General features: G+C 36.8%; 2 protein-coding genes across 3 annotated transcripts in view; one reads left to right on the forward strand and one right to left on the reverse strand.

Moving 5' to 3' along the window:
• RUVBL1 (RuvB like AAA ATPase 1) overlaps nucleotides 1-17361 on the reverse strand; it is a 28254-nt gene extending 10893 nt beyond the window's left edge. The window contains exons 1-7 of the mRNA XM_026678039.2: nucleotides 17100-17361; nucleotides 16683-16769; nucleotides 13119-13251; nucleotides 5586-5737; nucleotides 4153-4242; nucleotides 3199-3348; nucleotides 1912-1975 (exon numbers count right to left, since the gene is read on the reverse strand). Coding sequence (XP_026533824.1) covers nucleotides 1912-1975; nucleotides 3199-3348; nucleotides 4153-4242; nucleotides 5586-5737; nucleotides 13119-13251; nucleotides 16683-16769; nucleotides 17100-17240 — 817 coding nt within the window. The 5' untranslated portion in view covers nucleotides 17241-17361. The remainder of the gene's footprint in view (nucleotides 1-1911; nucleotides 1976-3198; nucleotides 3349-4152; nucleotides 4243-5585; nucleotides 5738-13118; nucleotides 13252-16682; nucleotides 16770-17099) is intronic.
• Nucleotides 17362-23757: 6396 nt separating this feature from the next.
• The window catches only part of EEFSEC (eukaryotic elongation factor, selenocysteine-tRNA specific), a 172718-nt gene continuing 171106 nt past the window's right edge, over nucleotides 23758-25369 (forward strand). The window contains exon 1 of one of the 2 annotated variants that reach the window (XM_026678021.2): nucleotides 23758-24130. In XM_026678021.2, coding sequence (XP_026533806.1) covers nucleotides 23821-24130 — 310 coding nt within the window. In that variant the 5' untranslated portion in view covers nucleotides 23758-23820. The remainder of the gene's footprint in view (nucleotides 24131-25369) is intronic. The other variant, XM_087954702.1, reaches the window with a different exon arrangement.

Genomic DNA, 25369 nt, shown 5'->3' on the forward strand with positions numbered 1-25369 from the left:
ATTAAAAGTAGTCCTTGAGTTATGATTGGAATTGGGACTGGAATTTCCAACACTAACACCATGTGGTTGTAAAGTATAGAATGTCATGTGACACATCACTTAGTGACAGCCATTTTTGCAGTCCCCATTACCATTGTTAAGGGAGGATCATGCGTTGTTCAGCAAGCACCTCCTTGCAACTTCCAACAAATCAGTGAGTATGAAGTTGGTAGGCAGTTAAATGGCTGCTGATGAGTGTGAGAGGGAGTGAGGACTGTGCATGTGGCTGAAGAGGCATGGCGAAGTGTGATGGGGTTTCAGGATGGTATGCCAGGCCAGGGAGGCCCGGCACAAGACCAGTGTAAGATATGGCCAGGGTGAGCCCAAGGGAAGGGTCAAATACGTCATCAGTCTTGAGTCTCTTTGTGCCCACAATAGATCTACCATATTTTTCTGAGTTTAAGATGCTCCGAAGGATAAGACACACCTAGCTTTTGTGATGGAAAACAAGAAAAAAAATCTGCCTGTCTCCCAGCAATTTGCCTCCTTACAGCAAACAGCCTGGTCAGCTTCAGCACAGCTTGATTAGCACAAGCAGCTGATTGTTGGTTGTATCGGCCTCCAGACGATCTACTGTTTCAGGCTGCAGGGATTACATTGCCTATTGCCACCTCTGTGCACTCCATTTTCAGCCTCTGCCTGTTTTTGGCATGTGGGGGATTGGAACGGGCAGAAAATGGGGCATGCGGAGGCCAAAAATGGGATGTGGAGGCTGAAAACAAGGCTCGCTGAGGCGGCAATAGGTGATGGCAATCCCTGCAGCCTGAAACAGCTGATCATCGGGAGCCCGATTCAACCAACAATCAGCTGCTTGTGCTAATCAGGCTGTGCTGAAGCTGACCAGGCTCTGTTTGCTGTTTGCTGCTAGGAGGCAAATTGCTGGGAAGCAGAGGCCAAAGGGTAGGGGCCAGCAGGTGGGCGGGGCTTCGGCAACATTCCTGTATAAGATGCACAGACATTTCCACCCACTTTTTTTGAGGGGGGAAGGGAAAATGCGTCTTATACGCTGAAAAATATGATAAGTCCAGCCCTCTTTCAATTCTATTGACTCTTATCTACCACCAATTTTCTTTTGACCATTAATGGTTCAGATTCTTGTAGGAAATATCGGCATGCAGTAAACATGTATTCATTTGAACCCCCTTGGCTCCTGATTGCCTGTGCTTGACAAGCAGCAAAAGTTTGGTCTCATCACACAAGTGGCCAAGGAGGCAGAGTGAAAAGAGTATTGGGGAGGATGTACCCTTGCTGGCTGGCAAGGGTAGCATGAGTGAAGAGAATCTGGGGTGGTGCACAGGTGGGGAAAACTTACTACTATAACTCGCAACTTCCTGTGCTGACTTTCCCATTGTCTTTATTTGTAGGAAGTCGGGTGTTGCAACCATTTTTAGTTTGAACAGGTTACCAAGTACCCAGATTGTAAACATGTAATTGTGAGAGTGCTGGAACCTCAAGAACTAAACACAGGTAATGCTCAGTTAATAACCACATGTTCAATGTCACTGAATGGTTATTGAACAAGTGGTTGTTAACTGAGCATTACCTATATTAAGACATCCTCTATTGGTGGCCATTTCAAAAAGAATGCAAAGTTCTATAATGTACAATACCATATCAATGTTGTGACAAACTACCCTATGCTACATTTTCAAGTAAGTGAAATCACATTTGTATTAGATTGTGATTTCTATTACACTTTAATTATTAAATCTCAATTTTAATGATTCTAAGCAACACAGAACTCGTTTCATCTATGCATAAAGATTACTTTTTCTTTTCCTATTTTAAAAACTTAACATGATGCATTAATGTATCACCACATTAAATGGAATTATTTCAATAAGAAAAAGATGAAAGAGATATTTGGCGTACCTGTGATTTCAGTTTTCTTTGGTTTCATTAGTTGTCCCATCATGGAGAGGATGTCTTGTCCACCCTACAGAACATTGATTTGTGAATTAATGAAACTTTTAAAAAATTCTGATAAAGGACTGCTTGTACAGAAAGAATATAAGAATGTTGAGCTAAAAACCAAATTTTCAAATTCTTTGTATCAACCAATTTTTAGTAACTCATAATTATTTTAAAATTGATAGTCTATATGAAAATCCACCTATGTAATTGTGTTCAGAATGCAATGGGACTAATTTGTTTTGGAACATACAGCATACAGAAAAAATATATAATGGAAATTTAATCAGTGTTACTAGGACATTTTATGGATCTTTTAATTTTATTTGTATAATTTTTCATTATGCAATAATACCATAAACAGATCAAATGATCTGAATCCTTTAAATTATCCCAATGCTATGAAACAACAAAATGAACTGACTTTGGGAGAAAGAAACAGCACGTGAGACTCTCACCGATTAGCACAGCACCCCCTTTTTCAGGTCTGCATTGATATATATATATTGATTTATGTAACTAGTATCTCTGCATAGTAAACCTTGTGGTGATCATGAGGTGATCATGTTAATCTTGCATCAGAGTATCATTAAAAGGTTAAAGTTTGTGTGTGCTGTTCCACACAACTGCATTGTCGAGTAATGGATCTGGCATTCAAAAGACTTAGCAGTTTCCATTAAAATGCTAAAGGTTGGAAAAAAATTGCTCGTATTCAGGTTTGATTATGAACAAAATAGCATTTTCTTGAGCCTTTAATCCTGTTTACCATTTTATAGAATTTATATTAAAACAGGGAATAAATATGCTTGTGCACGAACAGTTGATATATTTCAAAGACATCTTGCAAAAACAGCCTGGAAAAAATTTACACAGCAGGTGTTTATGCACTTGGGAGAAAGTTAGGGTTACTTTAAGTATTTCTCTGAATGGGAGATACATACACTTTCAATAAGTTACAAAACATCTCTTTCCAAGAATTTGCAGTGCCCAAATATTCTCATATTCTTTCTCACTCTTTCCCCCCATGTATACAATTCAGGAAGTAATGGGCAGTTAACTTTTTTAGGACACAAATGGAAAATAGCTCCTTAGTAGAACCATGTGGCTGAAGCAAAACTGACTAATATTAATAAAGGAGAGTGTTCTTAACAGTTTTGTTGTAGCAGCCTGGCTGTTTTATCAGTCCCCAAAATGCATTCACCGTTAACTATTTTTCTTTTCTGTATGTGCATAGTTTGCCATTCATACCTGAGGTCGAGCATTGGCTACATCCAAATCATGCAGTGTGACATCCTGGATAATTTCTTTCTTCTTGTGAACATCACCCTTTGGCAAGGGAACATATTCTTCAGCCTCAAGGTCAAATTCAGTAGCATAAGTGTCACACCTACCTTGCCTCTGTGGAAAAGAATTTAGAAATCATACACACTATATTATAGTTAGTGTTATTACAAATATTCATAGAGTGACATATAGGCTGATAAACAAAGGTCTTGTTTTATAGTTATGCACATGACAAGCTCTGGTTGAGAGTTTTGAAAATGCCAGACTTGTCCTTGAAAACGAACAGCTATGAAATGCTACTGTTAAGACTTGGATTTTTTTCCCCACTTTTCTGAAAATAGAGTAAAGGGCAAATCCAACTGATCTGGTAGAAAGTGTAGAAATTATTTCAGATTCTTTTGGACATGGATGATTTATTGTTTGATACAAAATATTATGCTTGACCATTAAACACCAAGTATCTCTTTATACTACATTTTAAATCAGATAAGAGCAGCATGCTAACTAATGCAGCATTTCCTTCTAGATGCATATATCTTATGACAAAAAAAACTACAGGGATAAAGATGAAAAGCTCTATGCATTTCTTATGAGTGTGACTGAAGTTACTTTAAATCTTCTTGCCTTGCTTTTATGAATAAGAAACACACAAGTTTCAAGTCAAGTATTAAGAAATCAATGAGGAAACATTTGTTGCAATTGTAACCCGGAATCTCAGATAAAATTACCTTATTTATGAATTACATTACTACTTTCTTTAGCGGTGGCATTCATGTAAGAAGAAGATATTTCAGACTGAGTTTAAAGGTAACATATACTAGAAGGGATTAAGGTTGTTAGGACATAAGACTTTTTACCAAAGGAGACAGGAAGGCAGGTCAAAATACACAGAGCTTCACGGTTACTTTCTTGCTTTACCTTGACAGCTCCACTGTTTGCTTCAATATAAATTACATCGCCAGCTTCTACTCTTTCCTTTTGCAAACTTTCAAATATGCTGGGATCCAACTGGAGTTAGAGAAAATAAACAATGATTAACTAGATTAACATCAAAAACAGACAACCTGTTTTTACAAAAATCATATTTGATTCTACAAAAAGCCATGCAAGAAGCAATATTTATAGTACTGGAAGAACATGCTCTAGGAATTTGGATTTATCTACATTTAGAATGAGCTAATTTGTCAAATTCAACTACTATTTAGATTGATTTAATGCATTCTGTAATTACAATATAAATATTTTAAATTCAACATTATACTGTAGCATTCAGATGGTATTTCAGTTGCTTTTACATATTCTTATGCCATCATTTAAACATCAGATACTCTGAAGAGAGGTAAAAACTCCAAGATACAATTGTGGTTGACGTATCATTTAAACCCCTCTGATTAATTGGCTACAACTGATTCAAAGCCACCGTCACGTAAGCCATAAAAATGTATAGAACACACTAGCTAAATTCACACAAAATGCTAACCTAAACACCGTCTACTTTTTAACTCATGCCAAATACCTTTTTAAATGGACTTTTCACTTGATTTTTAATTACTGTGATTTTAATTGTTTTTAACAGGATATTTAACTTTTGAGGGGATTAAGAATTTTTGGGATTCTTTTTATGTTTTATATTGTGAAATTTTGATGCTGTCAAATTATCAGGCTTTATAGAAAAAAAAGGCGTGAATAAGGCATAGTGATCACCATTATCCCAGGCCGCAGACTAGGAAGAAGGTGGGGGTGTTTAATATCTGCCAAGTAAAGCACTGAGACTAGCCTTCCTTGCCCCGAAATAAGAAAAGTAGTCAGAGAGGCATGACTTCCTCATGCCCATGGTAAAGTCTAAATTGCAGAAAGAAACCATGGGATGGGCTGCTTTAGTGTGCACAGAAAGATTTCTGTTAGCACAGTAGGAAAGATGGTAACCAATATTTTAAGTCTCTGGCAATATTGAACACAAATACTTAGAAAAAGCCACATAGACCTTAACAGGCCCACTTCCAAGTAAGTATGAATAGGATTTCAGTTTAAACGAATTATACAGCTCTTGAGAAATTATTTAGTAATTTAAAAGGTCATGTTTACTTCACCCAGCAGAGGAAATGTTTATTTCAACTGCTTCTCTCAGTGGAGGATAGACAGCATCTATAAACTCAAGTGCATGTGCCAAGCTAACTGAAAGATAATTGAAATTTCTAACCGGAGCTTATATCCATCCATTTGCAGAATAAACCTATAAAAGGAGACAAGTAAATAAAAACTGTCTAGAATCTCCTGTTTCCCTTTCTTTTTAATTCAAAAGACAGAACTGTTAAGAAGCTGAGGAACATCTGAAAAATGACTATAGCTACCTTTAGCTGTTTAGTTCCTTTTGCTGTTTTGAGTCCAATAATGACATGACTAATAGTTTTGCCATATCCTCCCATAGGATTCTCTGTTTCACAGGGAGTTAATTCTGTGACTTCTCCTTCATAAACTTCCTTGGTTTCTTTAATTCTTAGTCCTGTAAATATCAAATATACAAGTTACAGGCTGCTATTTTTATTGGATTGTTCCAGAAGGTCACCATCTCCAGTTAGGCTTGTCAATTCAATGGAAAACTTTATGGGAAAATAAATAATGTATTCATAATAATAAAAATTCAAGCAAACATGAAGAAATTAAGACAAGGAAAAAGAAAAAATAAGTTACATTTCTCTGTATGCCCCCTCTGCTCACAAAACAATCATACTTAGTTTGGCAACTATCTCGAGCATTGGGGCAAATCATGAAAAGGTATAATATCTTTATAATGCTATTCCTGGAAGCAAACACTGATTTCCATTTCCATTGCTATTTCAGATACTTATCTTGTATATTTTTAGTGCTTCTAAACTCAGTATCAACTGGTAAGAGCTAAAATTATACGTTGTTTTGTAATATTTGTCAAAATTAATTGCTATTGTTTACCCTACTGTATCATTTAGGAAATTCTTAATTTAAGATTGAAAATCTATGTGACCGTATAAGAATTAGATTTTTTTTAAAAAAATTACATTGCTGGCACTAAAAGAATATTTGGATTGCCAATGTTATTTTAAAATATTAATAACTTCTGAAAGAGAAATCAGCCCAATTCAACAGATGTAGAAAAATTTATGTCATTAACATCAAATACTTGTTTAGAAGTATCTCCATCCTAACATCCAGAAAATGTGAAGCATCAACAATGTAGCTGGCTATTAAATTATTGCTATCTCAAGGAATGACAAATGGGTTTGACACAGGTTTCAGCTGTTGGTTCAAATTTCCAAATCTGACAGGTAACTCTTCATCACTTCAAGGAAATATTGCAGACGGTGCTCTCTCCATCTTTGAACTCTCTGTCCATGAACCCTGCCAATTTAATTGAAACTTAAAGACCATAGATGATTGAAAGTCTCTTTCTTAGAGAAATCAATGAGTCACTTTTTTCAGTTGCAAAGACTGATGGAAACATTTCTTCACTTTAATGCTACTGAATACTTAGATGGTCTGTGGTAAATCATAGGGAGCTCAGGAGAATTCACAGATGTCGGATGCAATAATAAAAACGATTAAGCTATATTTAAGCAATACTAAAGTTTAAAAGGAATAGTGATATCAACTGTCAACGAAGAGTAACTGAAGATTTTTTAAGATGCAAATGTTTGTCAAACATTTGCAACTGGATGTATATATAACTTGAAATTTAAATATATATTTCAGCTAATAAATTCACTTACCGTATTTTTTGCTCCATAAGACGCACATTAGCTTTAGAGGAGGAAAACAAGGAAAAAAATCTGCCTCTGCCTCCCAGCATCCATCAGTATTCATCTGGCTAGCATCCTTGCAGCAAACAGCCTGGTCAGCTTCAGCATGAAGCTGTCCCATTTTCGGCTTCCCCACCCCCCGTTTTTGGCCTCCATGAGTCCCATTTTAGGCCTGTCCCAGGCCGCCATTCGGCAGCGGTGAATGCTGACAGCAATCCCTACTGCCTGAAATGGGCTGAAAAAGGGACGCGCGGAGGCCGAAAACAGCCAAAGGGTGGGGGGCAGCAGATGGGCGGAGCTTCGGCAATATTTGCTCCGTAAGATTCAGACATTTCCAGCCACTTCTGGGACACAAAAAATGTGTGTCTTATGGAGCAAAAAATACGGTAATAAAGAAAAATTTAACCCCATGAACAAGCTATTTTACCTGTAAACCACTTAATCAAATTTCTTTGACAACATGCTCAATTAGACTGAACAAAATATCGAAACCATCCTCTGCTACCATATGTTAGGTATAACATTGATACCAAATATGGTTTGGGTGAATAAATATATAAAACTTAGATATCATGGTTTAAGTGCTTATCACTTTAAGCACAATGCAGCAGGCAATTAGCCGATTAAGGGTGCGGTTAGAAGTTACTATATAAGGAAGCATTAGAAGCTGAAAGACTGTCTGTAACTGCTGACTGTCTGTTGCTGGCTGCTACTGTCTGCTGTCTGTTACTGTGTCTGTCTGTAACTGGCTGTAACTGTAACTGTGTGCTGCTGCGACTAACTGTGATTACTGACTGTGAGTGCCTGTGACTGAACTGTTATTGTTTGCTACTGTTTGCTGAATATCCAGCGTTTGTTTCTCTGGAGAGTGAAACCGGAGGAGGAGAAGATATCTTTATCGGCTGATAAAGATATTGCAAGGACTCTTAACTTGGACTATACTAGTGAGTCTTACTGGATGGAAATACTGTGAATGACTTAATGGACTGAATGACAATGCTTAAACTCTAACTGGATTAAAAACTATTTAAACTACAAACAGTGTTTGTATTCAGTGTGTGTATACTCTGGGGCCCTTCCGATCTCCTTTGGTTGCCTGGCTTGACTACTGCTGCAATACTCTTCTAGGGGTTAATCCTCAAACCCCAACATTGGTTATGGGCCCAGCAGCATAGTCTAACTAACCAGGATATAGCAGAGAGAGTTGGTGTGAGTTGCACATTACTGTAAAAACAAACTGTTTTAATTAGTTTAAAATAGTCAAAATATCTGAAGAGCAATGGCACAAGTAAATTTGTCACAACTGTCCATGATATCCAGGCTGGATGGAACAAACTATGTTTCATGGTCAATGAAATGTAGTTTACTTCTACGCAGAGAAGGTTTGTGGGACATTATAGCAAACCCACCAGATGTGAGTAGCTGGGATCCTGCTAATGATGATGATAAAGAAAAGTTACAAGACTTTAAACTGAAGAATGAGCAGGCTTTATGCATCATAGGACTGACTCTCTGTGATCAGCAGCTTGTCCATATTCGTGGAGAAGAAAATGCTGCAAACTGCTGGGAGAACCTCAGGAAGATTTATGTTCGGGACAGTGTAGGAGCACATATAAATCTTACACGGAAGCTTTTTCGAACGCATCTTCAGAGGAATGGAGATATGTTAGTTCATTTAAACTGTATGAAGAGCATTTTTCAAGATTTGCAAGAAAAAGAGCTTATATTTAATGAACTGCAACAAGTCTATATAATATTATCTTCATTAGATCAAAGCTATGATGACTATGTGACTTCGTTAGAGGTATTGCCAAAAGAAAGCCTCTCATTAACCGAGATTACAGGCAGGCTACTAGAAGAAGCCAGAAGAAGGCGTGAGCGTGACGAGCTGAGAGAAGATAAGAAAGAAGAGAAATTATCTTCAAAGTTTGAAAGAAACCAGCAAAGCAAAGTAAAGCACCTGGAAGAAGAGAATTTATCTTCAACGCATACACAATTAAAAAGTGTTTTAATTGTGGAGGCAGAGGACATTTGGCAAGATTCTGCAAAAAGAGAAAAGCCAGAATGTAAAAAAGCCAAAGAAAGCATTTGAACTAGCCACGTTTAGCAACTCTGATGTGAAGAATAATTTATGGGTGGTTGACAGTGGCGCATCTCACTGCATCACAAGAGATAAGACAAAATTTATAAAAATGTCTACAAGTTCTCAACATATATCTATTGCTAACGGCTGGAAACTGAAAGCTAAAGGTCAAGGTTTTGCACGTTGTCCGTACATAAACCAGGATATAAAAATGTTGTATGTACCGCAACTAAAGTTTAATTTGCTTTCAGTAAGGGTATTAGATAAATTAGGTTATGTAATTACTTTTAAAGATAATAATTGCATAATTGAAAAAGATAACAAAAGGGTAACTGCAGCTTTAAATGGAACATTATATGTATTAGATAATAGTAAGAAAGGGGAGGCTCAAACTGTATTTAATAATATAAAGCCTCATGATGAATGTATCCATTTATTGCATAGACGTTTGGGGCATGTAAATTTTAAAATGCTAAAACGTACAGTTGAGTTATCTGAAGGAATAAGGTTAAAACCTTGTGATAAATATTTGCGTTGTAATGTTTGCTGTGAAGATAAGAGCAAGGTATTGCCTGCAAATAGGCTAAATGGTTTCAAAACAAAAGAACCTTTAGAAGTAGTATTTGCAGACATAATAGGTCCAAAGAAACCCAGTATGGGAGGTGCTAGATATATACTGAGCATTATGGACCATTATTCTAGATATGGGTTTTGCTATTTAATGAAAAGCAAAACTGAAACATATCAAAAATTTTTCAATTGGCTTAGGTTTGCTGAAAGTAAGTCTAAACGACAACTGATAACCCTGGTGACAGATAATGGTACGGAATTTATTAATTACAAATTCCAGAACAGACTTAAGGTAGCTGGAATAGAGCATAAGAAGTCTGCTCCATACAGGCCAGAACATAACGCTTTTATTGAAAGAAGAGGCCAAACACTACAGGCAATGGTTAGAACAATGTTAAATGATTCTGGGTTACCTGATTCTTTGTGGGGGGAGGCTACAATGTGTGCTAATAACATATTGAACAACGTTGTTAATACAACAACAGGTGAAATTCCATTCACCAGATGGCATGGCAGGAAACCTGATCTAAGTTACCTGCACACATTTGGTGCACCAGCATGGGTGCATATTCCTGCACAACTCAGAAAAAAAGGGCAACATAGAGCTAAAAGATTTTTCTTCGTTGGTTATCAGGCAAACCATAGGGCATATAGATTTTGGGAGAAAGGCACATCTAAAGTGTTATGTAGTGCTAGTGCCCAATTTCTAGAACATGAAGGATGGGAGAAATTAGAACAGGATGTCAATAAAGATGTAATTATTGAATCCTATAGAAATCCCATTAGTTATCCCTGTAACTTTAAAAATAAAGTAAAGAGACAAATACAGGATGAAATAGTGCCCATAAAGGAAGAAACAGATTCAATAGCTGAACAGGATGAGGAAGATGAACAGGTAGTAGTTCAACAAAGTCCTCCTGTAAGCCCTGTAATTCCCAGAAGAACTACACGTATATCTAGACCGCCTGATAGGTACCAGGCTAACATAGTGTGCCAGATTAATCAAGTTCCTAATTCTGTAGAAGAAATTAAAAAGTATCCTAATAAGGAAAAAGAAAGATGGTATGCAGCAATGAATAAGGAACTGAATTCATTAAGAGATATGAAGGTGTATGAAAATGCCAAATTACCTGTAGGAAAGAAATCCATTGGCTGCAAATGGATATTTAAGGTAAAAAACAGATAAGGATGGTAATTTAATCCATAAGGCAAGGTTAGTAGCCCAAGGTTTTAGGCAGAATGCTAATGACTACGATGAGGTGTTTGCACCTAGTCTTAAGGCAGCAACCTTGAGGGCAGCTTTAGTGTGGGCAGCTAGTAAAAACTATATAGTTAACCATCTAGATGTGGAAACTGCTTACTTGCACGCCCCATTAAAACATATTATTTATATGAAAAAACCTGTTGGTATTAAAGGTGAAAATAAGGATAATAATGATTGTTGGTTGTTAAAGAAAAGTCTCTATGGTCTAAAACAATCAGGCTATGAATGGAACCAGTATATTGTAAAGGAACTAGACAATATAGGATTTAAAGCTGGTTTAGCCGATCCATGTCTGTTTAAGAGGGAGACAAATGGGAAAGTATCATTATTATTACTATTCACAGATGATATTGCATTGATAACTGAAACTAATGATGAAGCAAATAAAATAATAGCATCATTAGGAAAGAGAATAAAGATCAAGCAATTAGGGGAGATAAAGAAGTATCTCGGTTTGAATATAAAGAAAACACGGAAAGGTTTTAAGATATCTCAGGAAGATAAGATAAGCAAATTACTAAAAGATTACAAGATGGAGCTTTGTAAGCCAGCTAAGACTCCAATGAGTCAGGAGTTTAGCAACACTGATGTACAAAGCCCTGAGTTTGATAAGGTGATTTATCAATCTTTAATTGGTAGTTTGAGTTATATTAGTAATTGGTCTAGACCAGATATATCGTACTGTGTGAATCAGTTGGCTAGATTCAATTCTGCACCATGTGAAAGACACTGGATTGCAGCTAAGAGGATTTTAAGATATCTTAAAAAGACAATGAATTATTCATTGTATTTAGAACCAAAGGGTGATTTAATTTTGAGTGCTTATGCAGATGCTAGTTTTGCATCAGAAAGAGACACTAGAAAGTCGACTTCAGGAACAGCCATAATGCTGGGTAATACATTAATAGGCTGGAAGTCAATAAGACAACAGCATATAAGTTTGTCTACTATGGAGGCAGAATTCTCCTGTTTATCATTGTTATGTACAGAGTTAATAATGTATAAACAAATGTTAATTGATATAGGTATAACTGTAGATTATCCTATAATTATACATGAAGATAATCAGGCAGCAATTCAAATGGCCACAAATATTGGAGTAAAAACAAGGAGCAAGCATACAGATCTAAGATACCTAAACGTGAGACAATCTGTAAGAAGTAAGATGATTCAGCTAGAGTACTGTATGTCGGAGGACAATTTAGCTGATAATTTTACTAAAGCCCAAGGTGCCAGTAAGCACCAGGAGAGTTGTGAAAAATATGGGATAAGATTGTAAAGGTATTATATATTTATTTCACCCAAAAGGGGAGTATGTTAGGTATAACATTGATACCAAATATGGTTTGGGTGAATAAATATATAAAACTTAGATATCATGGTTTAAGTGCTTATCACTTTAAGCACAATGCAGCAGGCAATTAGCCGATTAAGGGTGCGGTTAGAAGTTACTATATAAGGAAGCATTAGAAGCTGAAAGACTGTCTGTAACTGCTGACTGTCTGTTGCTGGCTGCTACTGTCTGCTGTCTGTTACTGTGTCTGTCTGTAACTGGCTGTAACTGTAACTGTGTGCTGCTGCGACTAACTGTGATTACTGACTGTGAGTGCCTGTGACTGAACTGTTTTTGTTTGCTACTGTTTGCTGAATATCCAGCGTTTGTTTCTCTGGAGAGTGAAACCGGAGGAGGAGAAGATATCTTTATCGGCTGATAAAGATATTGCAAGGACTCTTAACTTGGACTATACTAGTGAGTCTTACTGGATGGAAATACTGTGAATGACTTAATGGACTGAATGACAATGCTTAAACTCTAACTGGATTAAAAACTATTTAAACTACAAACAGTGTTTGTATTCAGTGTGTGTATACTCTGGGGCCCTTCCGATCTCCTTTGGTTGCCTGGCTTGACTACTGCTGCAATACTCTGCTAGGGGTTAATCCTCAAACCCTAACAATTTGTACTATTTTTAATTGGTTTTAGCTAACATATCATAATATAGAAAACACCAGAGTTCGTATAGACACTAACAGACAGGTCAATCACTGTGCAAGAGCACTGTAAAGAGAAGCAAACAAATGTGTCCTTCCAATCAAAAGAATAAATACTGAATATAAAAATGTTGGATCGCACATAATTTAATAAATAAATAAATCCTTACACACACACATTTTTTTGCTTTAAGTCTCTTACCAATTGCTCTTCTGAAATTTTCCATCAAGACTTCTGTTTTCTTTATTTCAGTAGAATACACCTCACTTCCAACCATAGGACAAAAGGGAACCTTACTTCCCAGCTCCTGAGCAATAGCTAGAGCCAAAGCAGTCTGAAGACAAGAAAAAAAAATCACATACATACATACATACACATTTAAATTATCCAATTAAAAATAATTTTAATTAGTGCAGAAAAAGTCTGATTTTAGTTTAATTTCTATAAAATAAACACTCTGGCTTGAATCCAGAATTTGAATTCTCTTTCTACAGAATATTTTCTATGTCAGCTCAATAAAGCCTAAGCTAGACAGTCAGAGCTCTTTTGAACCCCTGAATTAGAAGGGAACCCACAAATAACAAATGTATCTTTGTCCGTTCTTTGGATGGGAAACTCTGCTGATCCCAGTGCTTCCTGAAAACAGAAAGAACCATTCTATTTATAGAAAAAAGCCCTGGATTTTAATCATTTTTATTCTAACCTCAGAGAAAAGAGACACAGGGGGCATCAGGATAAAAAGATATTAGTTGGCAGCAATTTAGCCTTTGAAAGTTAGTATTTGAAATATGGTTAACTTCCCTAATAAATGGGTGAGAATAGGGGAGATGCTATAACTGATAATTACATATAAAGTAAAACTATCTAAGTAACATTACTTGGATTAGAAGGTAAAGTTAAATCATTTCATCATTACCAAGTTGGAGGGCAATAAGAATTCAAAAGAAGCACCTGCAAGGGTTCTAACCAAACTATGTCAGCAAATCTGAAAAATGACTCAGTGGTCAACAGATAGGAAGAAACCAGTTTACACACAAGTATAAAATAAGGAGATTTAATGAACATACAGCTAATTCATAATATCCTTAATTTCACACTAACACTTAGAATCACCCAATACAGGTGAAAGCCCTACATAGAAAAGGAGATGCCACATGTTCAAACTAGCTTTACAAAAGGCCAAGGAACAAGACACACAATGCACCATGGATAGTTGAGAAAGCCAAAGAATTCCAAAAACAAGTACATGTCTGTTTCATTGAGTATAGAAATGTGTTTACAAAAATGGAAATCTCAGAATATCAGAGTTCTCATGTGAAATCTTTCCCAAAATCGAGAAGCTGGTCAGGTACAGTCTGGTGGTGCAATGGTTAGAATGCAGCATTGCAGGCAAGCTCTGTCCACAGCCTGGAGTTTGATCCTGATAGGACTTAAGGTTGACTCAGACTTCCATCCTTCCAAGGTTGGTAAAATGAGGACCCAGATTACTGGGAGCAATATTGTAAACAGCCTAGAGAATGCTGTAAAGCACTATGAGGCCATATATAAGTCTAAGAGCTATTGCTATTGAGAAAAGGTACATATTTTCCTCTTATTTATTTAATGTAGATATATACATAGCGAAGGAAGCTGGATTGGAAAATGAGTATGGTTTCAAAACTAAAGGAAGAAACAGTACTGCTGCTGATGCTACTCCGACTGCTGAAAATGCCAATGATCTACAAACCCTAGCAATGAAGGTCATGGAGTAGATTGAAAGAAAAGAAGAGCTAAGAGGTAAATATAAAGAAGACCAAATTAGGTACATCAACCAGTGGAGATATTGAAGACGTAGATAGCTCCTGCCTTTATGACTGACTATCTGCTATAAAGGAACCAAGTAAATACTACACAGAGTAGACTTGGGAGGGTGATGGCGAAGGCCTTGGAAAATGTATTTAGATACCGTATGTCTGCAAACCAGAATCATGTAGCAAAGTTTTAGTCTGTGACACTCTATGGAAATGAAAACTGTTTTGAAAAACAGTTCAGAAAAAATATTAGTGTTTTGGTGTTACAGAAGACTTCAGAGAATATCATGGACAGCCAAAGAAACTAAAAAATAGATCATAGAAAAAATAATAATCTAGAGTTCTCAGTCTAGGCACCAATAACCAGCTCAAATTATCATATTTTGCAAATATTATGCAAAGATCTAGCTCCCTGGAGAAATTTAGCAGGCTGGACTGAGCAAAAAGAGGGCAACACAGGTGGATGGACTCAATTAGAGAGACGATGGGTGTGCCACTGGAAAATCTAAATGGAAATAGATTGGCTGGAGAAAATTTAGGTAGTTACTTAAAAGCTGGCACATAATAAATAAAAAATTAAATTAGGATTATTCCTTAATACATTTAATTATTTTCACTTTCACAATGTAAGAATTATTTTACTAATTTTAAGGGATTACACATAGTCTTTAGTTTTAAAGTAATGCATCTGATTTGTAACAGGCATTGGTAAGTAATCTGCTCATTCCATTGTGACTCTAAAATTCTTCTGAGGAATAAAAGGTTTAGGAAAAAAGCATTTTCATCATACAATTTTATAACTCAGTTTGACATATGTATTAGCAGAGAGAAAACAATTTTATGAACTGTCTTAAAATTGTCAAATTTCAAGTAGATTCATGTGTTGTTATAAGAACTAAAAAGAAACTAAAAAGAAATATGAGATTCATGTATGTGTTTATGTATTTTATACAGGATATTATGGGACTTGGTTTACATACAGCAGGCAGTTAAACCAAATTTTGTTGTATCTTAGCATTTTATTTTTCTAGATGGAACTTTTGGATGTTGCAGCTCCAAAAACTACCAAATTCTTGAGCTGCTCCAGAGAGCAATCTGAGAGTGAACAGATGGCAGTTTGGTGTAGCAGTTAAATCATTAGGCTAAAACTAGGAGACTGTGAGTTCCAGTGCTACCTTAGGCAGAAAGTCAACTAGGTAGCCTTGGGCCAGTCATTTTCTCTCATGTCTAGGAAGGAGGCAATTACAAACTTCTGAAAAACTGCCTGGATGTGGACTGCAAAACTTGAAGATTGTTCAGGCAGTCTCCAAGAATCAGACATAATTGAATGGAGAAAAAAAGACAGCACTATACGGATTACTATTTCTTTATTATTTCATTCAAGTTAAGGCTTTTTCCTCCCAATTATTTTAGCATATTATGTCTATGAACTACAAGGAGTTGGCCTATACCTATCTGGATAAAAGGGTACTGAGCTCAGATACCTACACTCGGTATTCTAAATCATTTCCTCTAAAACAAATGTTTTATGTTAAAATTTGGAAGAGATTACTTTCATTTTGTGGTTGCTTTATGATCTCTAGTATCTCATGATGTCTTTTCCCTAACTAAGATTATTTCAATCGCTTTGTATCACCTTTTTTAATCTTGTTATTACATTGTAAGTTGCCCAGAGTTGCTGTATCAGTGAGATGGGATGGCAAAAAAAAAATTCAATCGAGAAATAAATATTAAAGCAAGCAAGCTACTATCAGTGTCAAACGTAACTATATCACTAATGGTATAATACAGAGGTCTCCAAACTTGGCAACTTTATGCTGTCTGGGTAATTCTGGGAGTTGAAGTCCGCAAGTCTTAAAGTTGCCAAGTTTGGATAATACTTGAAAAGAAATGTATTTAAATATCAAGGAACTTAAGTAACCACTAATGTAGTTAGAAATCTGCTAGGAAAGAAATTAAGAAAAATGTACCTTACCTTGCCTGTCCCAGGAGGTCCCGCCAATAATACAGCTCTGCCAGCCATCTTCTTACTTTTGATTAATTCCACAATAACACCACAAGCCTTCAAATAAAACCGGTTAGTTGGAAATTCCATTAATTTCGAGGCAACATTAGGATCACGTGTGTGTATTATTAAATATAAATATTGGGGGGTGTTTCTGAAATAATACAGACACCTGTGTGTGTGTGTGTGTGTGTGTGTGAGAGAGTGAGAGAGAGAGAGAGAGAGAGAGAGATGTGGGGGGGGGCATTTTTTGCTGCTAAGGAGACTCATCAAGGCATCTACAGAACACGGGGCTGGAATGAGGAGGAGGAGGATGTGAAAACAGTGCTATGGGGGGAAACCGGGTCCTTTGCGGAAAGATTTCCCAGGGAACCGAAACTCTCTTACCTCCCGCGCGTTCTCCTGCCCCACAAGCCCGGCTGCCGCTGGCTTGGCCGCCCCGCTCTCGTCCAGCCCCAGCCCCTTGACATGGCTGTGGGCCGCGATGCGCTGGGTCTTCGAAGTGCTTTTCACCTCTTCGATCTTCATTCCGCTGGCGTCGATTAGAAGCCAAGGAAGGCCCGATAGACTCAGTCCGTCCCTCTCAGTCGCCCTCGCGGAGTTAATGCCAGCACCCGCGTGTTGCCAAGGTTCCCGGCGCCTGACCGTTTCTTGCCCCGCCCCTTACTGTCTATTGGCTAGAGTTCGAGAAATCTCTCTTGTCTTTGGGCAAACCTTTTGTCACTCAGGGAGGTATAAATTTAGGCTCTGGACGGACAATTCAGCGTTGTGCACTTTAGAAGATGCTCCGGTTTCACCATTAACTGTAGAAGATGAGTACCGCATAAGAAGGGGCGAAAAAGTATTTGGAAAGCGCTTTCGTGCAGCGCTTAATTACTGCGCTGTAATTCTAACACGTTATATCAATAATATTATTAGATATGTTAGCATTTACAGGGTAGGAATCTTTTGATTGGAAAATAAAGCTATGTTAGAAAAGAGTTTTTGGCCATAGCAAAAGACGAAGGACTTTAAAGAGGATTATGGTCTTTATCAATAGTTGACTGTCCCAAACTCAGTAGATAGTATGAAGCGTATCGTTTCTTTGTTTTAAAACAAAACTAGTGGAAATTGAAGGTTTTTTTTTGGAAAAGCACTATAAGTTAAATTAGACACAGTGATGCTGCTGACTGAATGGTGGAAGTTTTATTATAGGTATTACAATATACTAATTCTGGTTTTCATATTATAACTCTTTACAAAAATAATTTGTATGCAAATGAGATATTTAATAATGCTATTACAAAGCTACAATAGAAGACACATATATATATGGATCTTTGGTTATTCGGGTTTTCTCCCAAAGATCCACATACAAATACCTGAGAACCTCAGAAAACAAATTTTATATATATATATATATATATATATATATATATATATATATATATATATATATATATATATATATATATATATATATATATTCATTCCATATATATATATATATATTTGTTTTCTGAGGTTCTCATTTGATGTGATCTTGTTATCAGTTTTCTCGCGTAGATTCAAAGTATCTAGGCAGCGTTTGGCAGGTCCCACTGCCATCTTCAGGCTGGTGCTTTCGGCTTAGCACCAGCCTGAAGATGGCAGTGGGACCTCGCCAAACGTTGCCTAGATACTTTGAATCTTACGCGGGAGAAAACCCGAATAACCAAAGATCCATATATATATATATATATATATATATATATATATATATATATATATATATATATATATATATATATATTCATTCCATATATATATTCCATGTGTGTGTGTGTGTGTGTGTGTGTGTGTGTGTGTGTAGGTCTAGGTGTGTTGGGTCTTTTCCCGTGTAAGATTAAGAGTATCTTACACGGGAAAAGACCCGAACACACCTAGACCTACATACCTGTACCCTTAAACTTTGAAATTATGGACATTTTTACTTTATAATTAATGTTATCTTTTAACAGGATACCATACTTTTGTCTTATCTATCATAAATACATGATAATATAAGAAAGGAAACTGCATAAGATGTTCTGAATTATTTTGTGCATCGTGACAGTTTTTACATTATCTTTGCCTATAGTGATTATTCAGAAATCTTGGACTTGCAAGGACAAATGTTACTAAAATAATTTGTCAGTATTACATATTTTAATTTTAATTATATCATTCCAAGGCTCCATTTGAAGGTTGAAATATTATTTTTAAAAATAGAGATGTAATGATTCCAACTGAAGAGAATATATATAGCAGTAATCATCTATTACATACAGTGTACAGTAAGCACTGTAATAGCCACCATGTAGGATAGACAGACAGAAATCTAGCAGAACACATCCATGAACACCATGTAGCGTCAGAAGACAGACTGAAAATTCCTTCATCTCATAACACAAACTTAGCCATAATTTTAATTGGGAATCTGATCATCCAAACCAAGCTAAATTCACTACACTACAGAATTCATGGAAGCTTGCGATTCAGATAAATCAGCCACCAATAGACACATTTATATATCGTTCAAGAGGCAACAAAAATAAAAAAGGAAACAACAAGACCAGCATGTATCATCTCCAGCAGCCAACATAAGTAAGGGTTAACACCAAGCAAACAATGAATCAGAAAACAATACCTAATCAAGGAACTAGCAAGGAGAAAATTAAACCCCCACCAACACTCGCAAGCAAGCTATTGTGTACAACTGGAACAACCCACCCTCAGTACCACTGATGATGTTATCTAGCTTGGTAATGAAATATCCACAAGCAATCTACTAAATTCAGAGAGCAAAAAAACTTCATAGAAATGTAATGCCTGGCTATTGTCATTTTCAGTGCTGCACCAACATAAAAAATTGATTATACCATGTATTAATTATTTTTAGCAGAAGATTTATTTTACTTCCCAGGCATAGCTGATATCTTTGCTAAGTTAATAAATTAAAAATCAAAAGGCACAATTACTTAAGCTTGCAACAGACTATTCATTTTTAAATTACTTTAAAGCAAAGCATATTTCTAAGAAGTACTGAATGTCTTTAAGAACTCGGTGGGATTTGTATCTTAGATACAAGTTCCAGTGTAATTATACTGCTTGATTTTTCTAATCAGGCATATTTCTACATAGTATCTTCAATTAGATATTTATTTCTATAGATGTTAAATTGAAAGAATGTAAATTTTATGACAAATTTTTCATAGTAGAGCAATCTTCAAGATACCTTACAAGATATTTTTTTATTTACAAGGACTTGTAGACCAGAAGTTGGATCAGCACTATGATCATTACCAAATTGGAAAGACACAGGAATTATGGAATATCTACAGAAATAAAATAAGCAACCAAAGAGAAACCTATAAACATTCCAAAACTAAACCCACAAGAATGACCCAGTGGCAAACAAATTGTAAATCTACACTCTGGTATGAAAAAAGGAGACTTAACTGAATATTATCTCACAATATGCTTAACATGGTAGCATAATAATGCGTTGGATTATCCTAAGCAGTAGAGCCCTACATGAAATGGGAGATGACATATATTCAACCTGGCTTTAGAAAAAGTTGATGAACAAGAGACATTAATGTAAATGCATGGTGGATAATTGAGAAACCCAAAGAGTAACAAAAAGAAATGTATTCATAGGACAGGAAGCCACAGTCCAAAGGAAATATGATGAAAAAGACTACCTCTTGACAAAGAGGTGAGACATGGCTTTATACTTGTTCCTTATCTATTCAACTTACATGCTGAGTAGGTATTGAAGAAGGCTGGATTGAAAGAATATGAGCATGGCTTTAAAACCGAAAGAAGAAATGTGAGTAACATGCACTATGTTGGTGACCATGGACTGATAACTGAAAAAACAAAATGATCTAGAAGCTCTAGTAGTGAAAGTCAAGGAGCACAGTTAAAAAAATAGAATTAAAATCAAAGAAGACCATACCAGTGACAATAAGTACATCAATTATTGGGATGGCAATAGAGGCCTTGGAAAAGATATTTCAATGCTGTGACTTGTCAGAATTGTGCAGACACTGGTTTTCCCTGTGACACTCTATAGCAAACATAAACATGATTATTAATACATGAAATGGGTATGAATAAAAGAAAACATTTGGACAGGGATGGTAGGCATGCTGGTGCTCTTATGCATGCCCCTTAAGAAGCAGAAGTTCCACACTGAAGAAGCGGAATAGAAAGAGCATCAACACTTTTTAGTTTTGCTGTTGGAGAAGATTCTTGGGAATACAATATATAGACAAGAAAACAAACAAATGGATCACAAATCAATTCGGAGTTCTCACTCGAGATAAATGATACTCTTATCATATTTTGGATACATTCTATGAAGACTTAACTCCCTTGAGAAGTCTACAGTGCTGGGGAAAGTGGATGAAAAGAGAAAAAGAGGGTACAAGGGTACAAAAGAGGGCAAGAAGGATATACCTAATACAGTGCAGATGAGTGTGTTATTGGGAGACTTGAAAGGCCAGTTTGGGCACACATCATTATGAAGAAGGTCTGTCTACATCGTCACTCAATGTTAATGTGACTTGATGGCACATAATCACATAATCAAATGCTATTACAAAAATAAGAATAAGAAACCTATCAAGATACGAAGAAAGAGATAGAAGAATTATGTTTAACATTCTTTTTAAACTGAAAGATTTAAAGTAATTCAGAGTTGCTTTGGGAGTTGCTCTGCGGTTAAAGACATTGAATTTGTCAGCTACCAAGCTGACAGGCCAGGTTCGAGATGTGAGCACCACATGATGGGATGAGCTCCCTTGCTCCAGCTCCTGTTCACCTTGAAAGCATGTAAATGTAAGTAGATGAATAGGTACACCTTCAGTGAGAAGGTAAAAGTGTTCTGTGCACCTCAGTATATGCTCATGCTGGCTCCATTACCATGGAAATGTCTTCAGACAATGCTGTCTCCCTCAACTAAGAAACAGAGATGACCACTACCTCCTAGATTCGGACACAACCAGAAAGAGGAAACCTTTACCTTTAGAGTTGCTTCAGGCCATAAATTGGTCTCATGTTTGAATAGACTGCAGCCATAGTGAATAGTTTTAATTAATTCAAAAAGTGACTTTCTAAGAATACCATGAATGGAGAAGGTGGCATCAAAAATTAAAATAGCAGCAGAAAATATGATTCAAATCATAAGTTTAAACTATGTTGCATACATTGTTCATTTCTCATCCTAAACACTGTTGATTTGATTCACTGTGTCAAAGAAGAATCCATTTTACAATAATAGCTCATTATTTCATTTCATAGTTTTCATGTGTTGTATTTAAAAACGTATTTCAGACCACACAAGGATTATTGTTCATTTACTAGGTTGAGAAATAGCTACAGCAATGCTTAAGCAAGAATTTCAAACAAACTTTCTGGCATCTGACATAAATCAGCATTATTAGGAAAAAAACCTGAAATACCACCTACTTTCCTTCTAAATATTGGTTGTGAATAAAATTTACATTGGAAGGAACCAGGGAGGATCTTTCTGAAAAAGAATAATCAAATATAAGCATTTATCTCTTAACCAAACTTTATTAAAATGATGGTGGTGGTATTGCTATTTTTTAGTACTTTACTACTAAAATAAAAAGAAAAGTAATGATATTAAAAATGTGACCCTTGCTCTATAGCTTTCATCAATTTATTTAATCAATGTATCTTCTGCTATTCTTCCTGCAAGCTAACTCACGTATGGTACATGTGTGTCTGAACAACCCACCTATTACTGAGCACAGATGTCAGGTGATAGCCAAGGAGGGACTGGAAACTTCTATTTTTACTAGACTAAAGGTTTGAGGTTACAGGACATAGCCCAGAGTCACATAAGCTTCCAAATTTCAGTGGGACATACTGAACTTTGAAACTGTCGAACAGTATATTAATTTTGGAGAAAGAAGATTGTGTGAGTGATCTTCACATTTTTAATTTATCCCAAAGGTCTGACTTCCTGCCCTTTCTCCCAGGAGGTTTTGAAAAAGCTAGCAATAGCAGTATTTTACAAAACATACAGGAAAGGAAATCGGAGAGGTAGATATTACATCAAATTAACAAAAGAGAAAAACATTTTTGTGATTTCTTTTGTTTCTTTATTTGTGATTTATAAGAGTTGTACTTTTTAAATCTTACCAACACTAAGTTTATATTTTCTTTGGTCTCTTCCATATCTTTGCTGGAGGTCAATTTTAGAAGGTCTAGGATGGTAAAGTAGAAAATTTTCAGGCTATAATATAACACAGTCTATATAATAAAGAACAATTGATATATATTAATATATAACTATAACATAGATAATATAGATAATTAAACAGCAATGAGAAAAAAGGAATATATTATCAGCTTCTATTTGTGTTTTATTTTTCAGCTTTGTACATTAATGAAATAGATGAATAGTTCTGAAGCCAGGAAATCAGTGTAGCATGTCATTAATCAACAGATACTTTTTGTATTTGTACAAATGGGAAATCCTTCATCAGTTAAAAAAGACTATTTGCAGTTGTGCAAGCTGATGAAATGAGAAACGGGGGTTGTATGTTTCTATTCACTTTCTTTAAATTAATCTCATTTTTAAAGAGCCAAACAAAGTAACATTCAATTTTTATTGTATGCCTTTCTTGGTATTTCTTTAAGTGCTGCACCAGAATTTACTGAAATGTGTGAACAAGCATGAGAAAGTACAGTATATAGTTATATGAATATAGGTATTTCTTCAAATGCATTTTATAAGAAGTCTGGAGATTCTCAGTCATCCAGGTCACGGTTGTCCCAATGGGACGTTTTATAAGAATGTTATGGATAGTGTCTTGAATTTTTATGTGTGCCTTTAGTTTTGAAGACAACGTAAGCGTATAGTCGAGTTTTATTCGGAAGCCGAAAAGGCTTTGCCAAAACCAGCCAGGCTTTCCTTGGGTCTATTGCTGATTTCTTGAAAGAGCTTTTTCCCTGCGCCTGCCGCTTTGCAGGAACTGCTTTAACACGGACCGTGTTGCCGCGGGGGTGCTGTTGGGAAACGGACCAGTTTGGAAGCGAAGTGAATAGAGAGCGAGAGCGAGAGGCATCTATGGCCGGTGCGAGCGCCGATTCTGCTGCCCCCAAGTCGGGCGACCTCCGCCGCCTGAATGTCAACGTGGGCGTCCTGGGCCACATCGACAGCGGCAAGACCGCCTTGGCCCGGGCTCTCAGCACCATCGGCTCCACGGCCGCTTTCGACAGGGCGCCGCAGAGCCGAGCTCGGGGCATCACCCTGGACCTGGGCTTCTCTTGCCTCTGCACCGAGCTGCCTCCGCACCTGGGGCCCGAGCCAGGGCTGCTCCAGCTGACCCTGGTGGACTGCCCGGGACACGCCTCCCTTATCCGTACCATTATCGGAGGTAAGGAATGGAGGCCGGCGAAATGGTTCACAGTCGGGTCAGGATTTGGCTCCCTTTTCTTCTGCTTGGACTCCATTGCCATTTACTTTACCTTCGCCTTATCCCCCTCCCTCACTCCGAAGAACGAGTAAAAACAACTAACCAGCGTGATGGTAGTAGTCAAGCTGCTGGATTAGGAATAGGAGACCCAGCCTTCAGTCCACCTCCAGTCATGGGATTTGTTTTATCAAAATCCCCCCCCCCCCACACACACTCAGCCCAGGGAAGATGTGGGGAGCTGTAGGTATTGTACTGCCCTTAGATTTAAGTGCATGCAAAACTTAACTAAATATTATCCAGGAGCTGTTATTGCTCTATAGTGCTAACATAGCTTATTCAAATTCTTACTCACATGCTGAATTCTTTAGTGCCTGAAGTAGAGTCCAATGGTTCTTATTGTGCTTTCCAAAGAGAAAATGTCAACAAATTCTTGGAAAGGAGGGTCAATTATTTTTACAAGAATCAAAGATGTTCCAACTTTAGATGTTTTTCCTGGACATCTCAAAAGTGATTTGATCCAACAAGCCCAGCCCCCTAGTTGCATCAAACAGAGCAAGCAAAGGAGAAGTGCTGGCAACAGTTTTCCTTTTGGCTAGACCCGAGAGCTCAATTTTTATTGCTGTTTTATTGCATACCACTCTTTCTTCATTCACTTGATAATATTTTTTCTCTGGCTAGTGTAGCACTGGGATATGGGCCCACTGCACTAATCTTGCTGTTTGTGGGTGGTAGAAGTGTGAGAGAGCTTAAACCCCCAAAGGACTCTCCTTGGATTGTGATAATGATCAGACACCTATATAAGTGAACCATCCCAGCAGGGACTCCAGTTCTAAGCAGCATTGCTTTTATACGAAAAAGATTTATGTGGTCCTATCCTAAGATGTTTATTTAGAAGTGGAAAACTTTAATAGAAACTATTCCATGTAAAATCTTATTAAATATTACTGTCTTGAGTTTATACAGTCTAGCATTTTGCATATGGGCAGTCTGTGAGTCACATGTAAGTTCCCATCTGAAGTATTTTCCTGCAGCCACTAGTGCCAAGGAAGGTGGGTAGGATATGTCATCTCTTCATATCTTCCTCCCCATGAATGGCATGGGGAGTTTCAAAATGAAAGGTGCTATGGCAGTCTATCTGCAACATCCTGTTTTCTGGAGGCCCAAATCCATCAGCAGCTGTTTTTTTTTTTCAGGTTGAAA

The sequence above is a fragment of the Notechis scutatus genome, chromosome 2 (genome assembly GCF_049901735.1).
Source record: "Notechis scutatus isolate UNSWTSFEM ecotype Mainland chromosome 2, rNotScu1.2, whole genome shotgun sequence".
NCBI lineage: Eukaryota > Metazoa > Chordata > Lepidosauria > Squamata > Elapidae > Notechis > Notechis scutatus.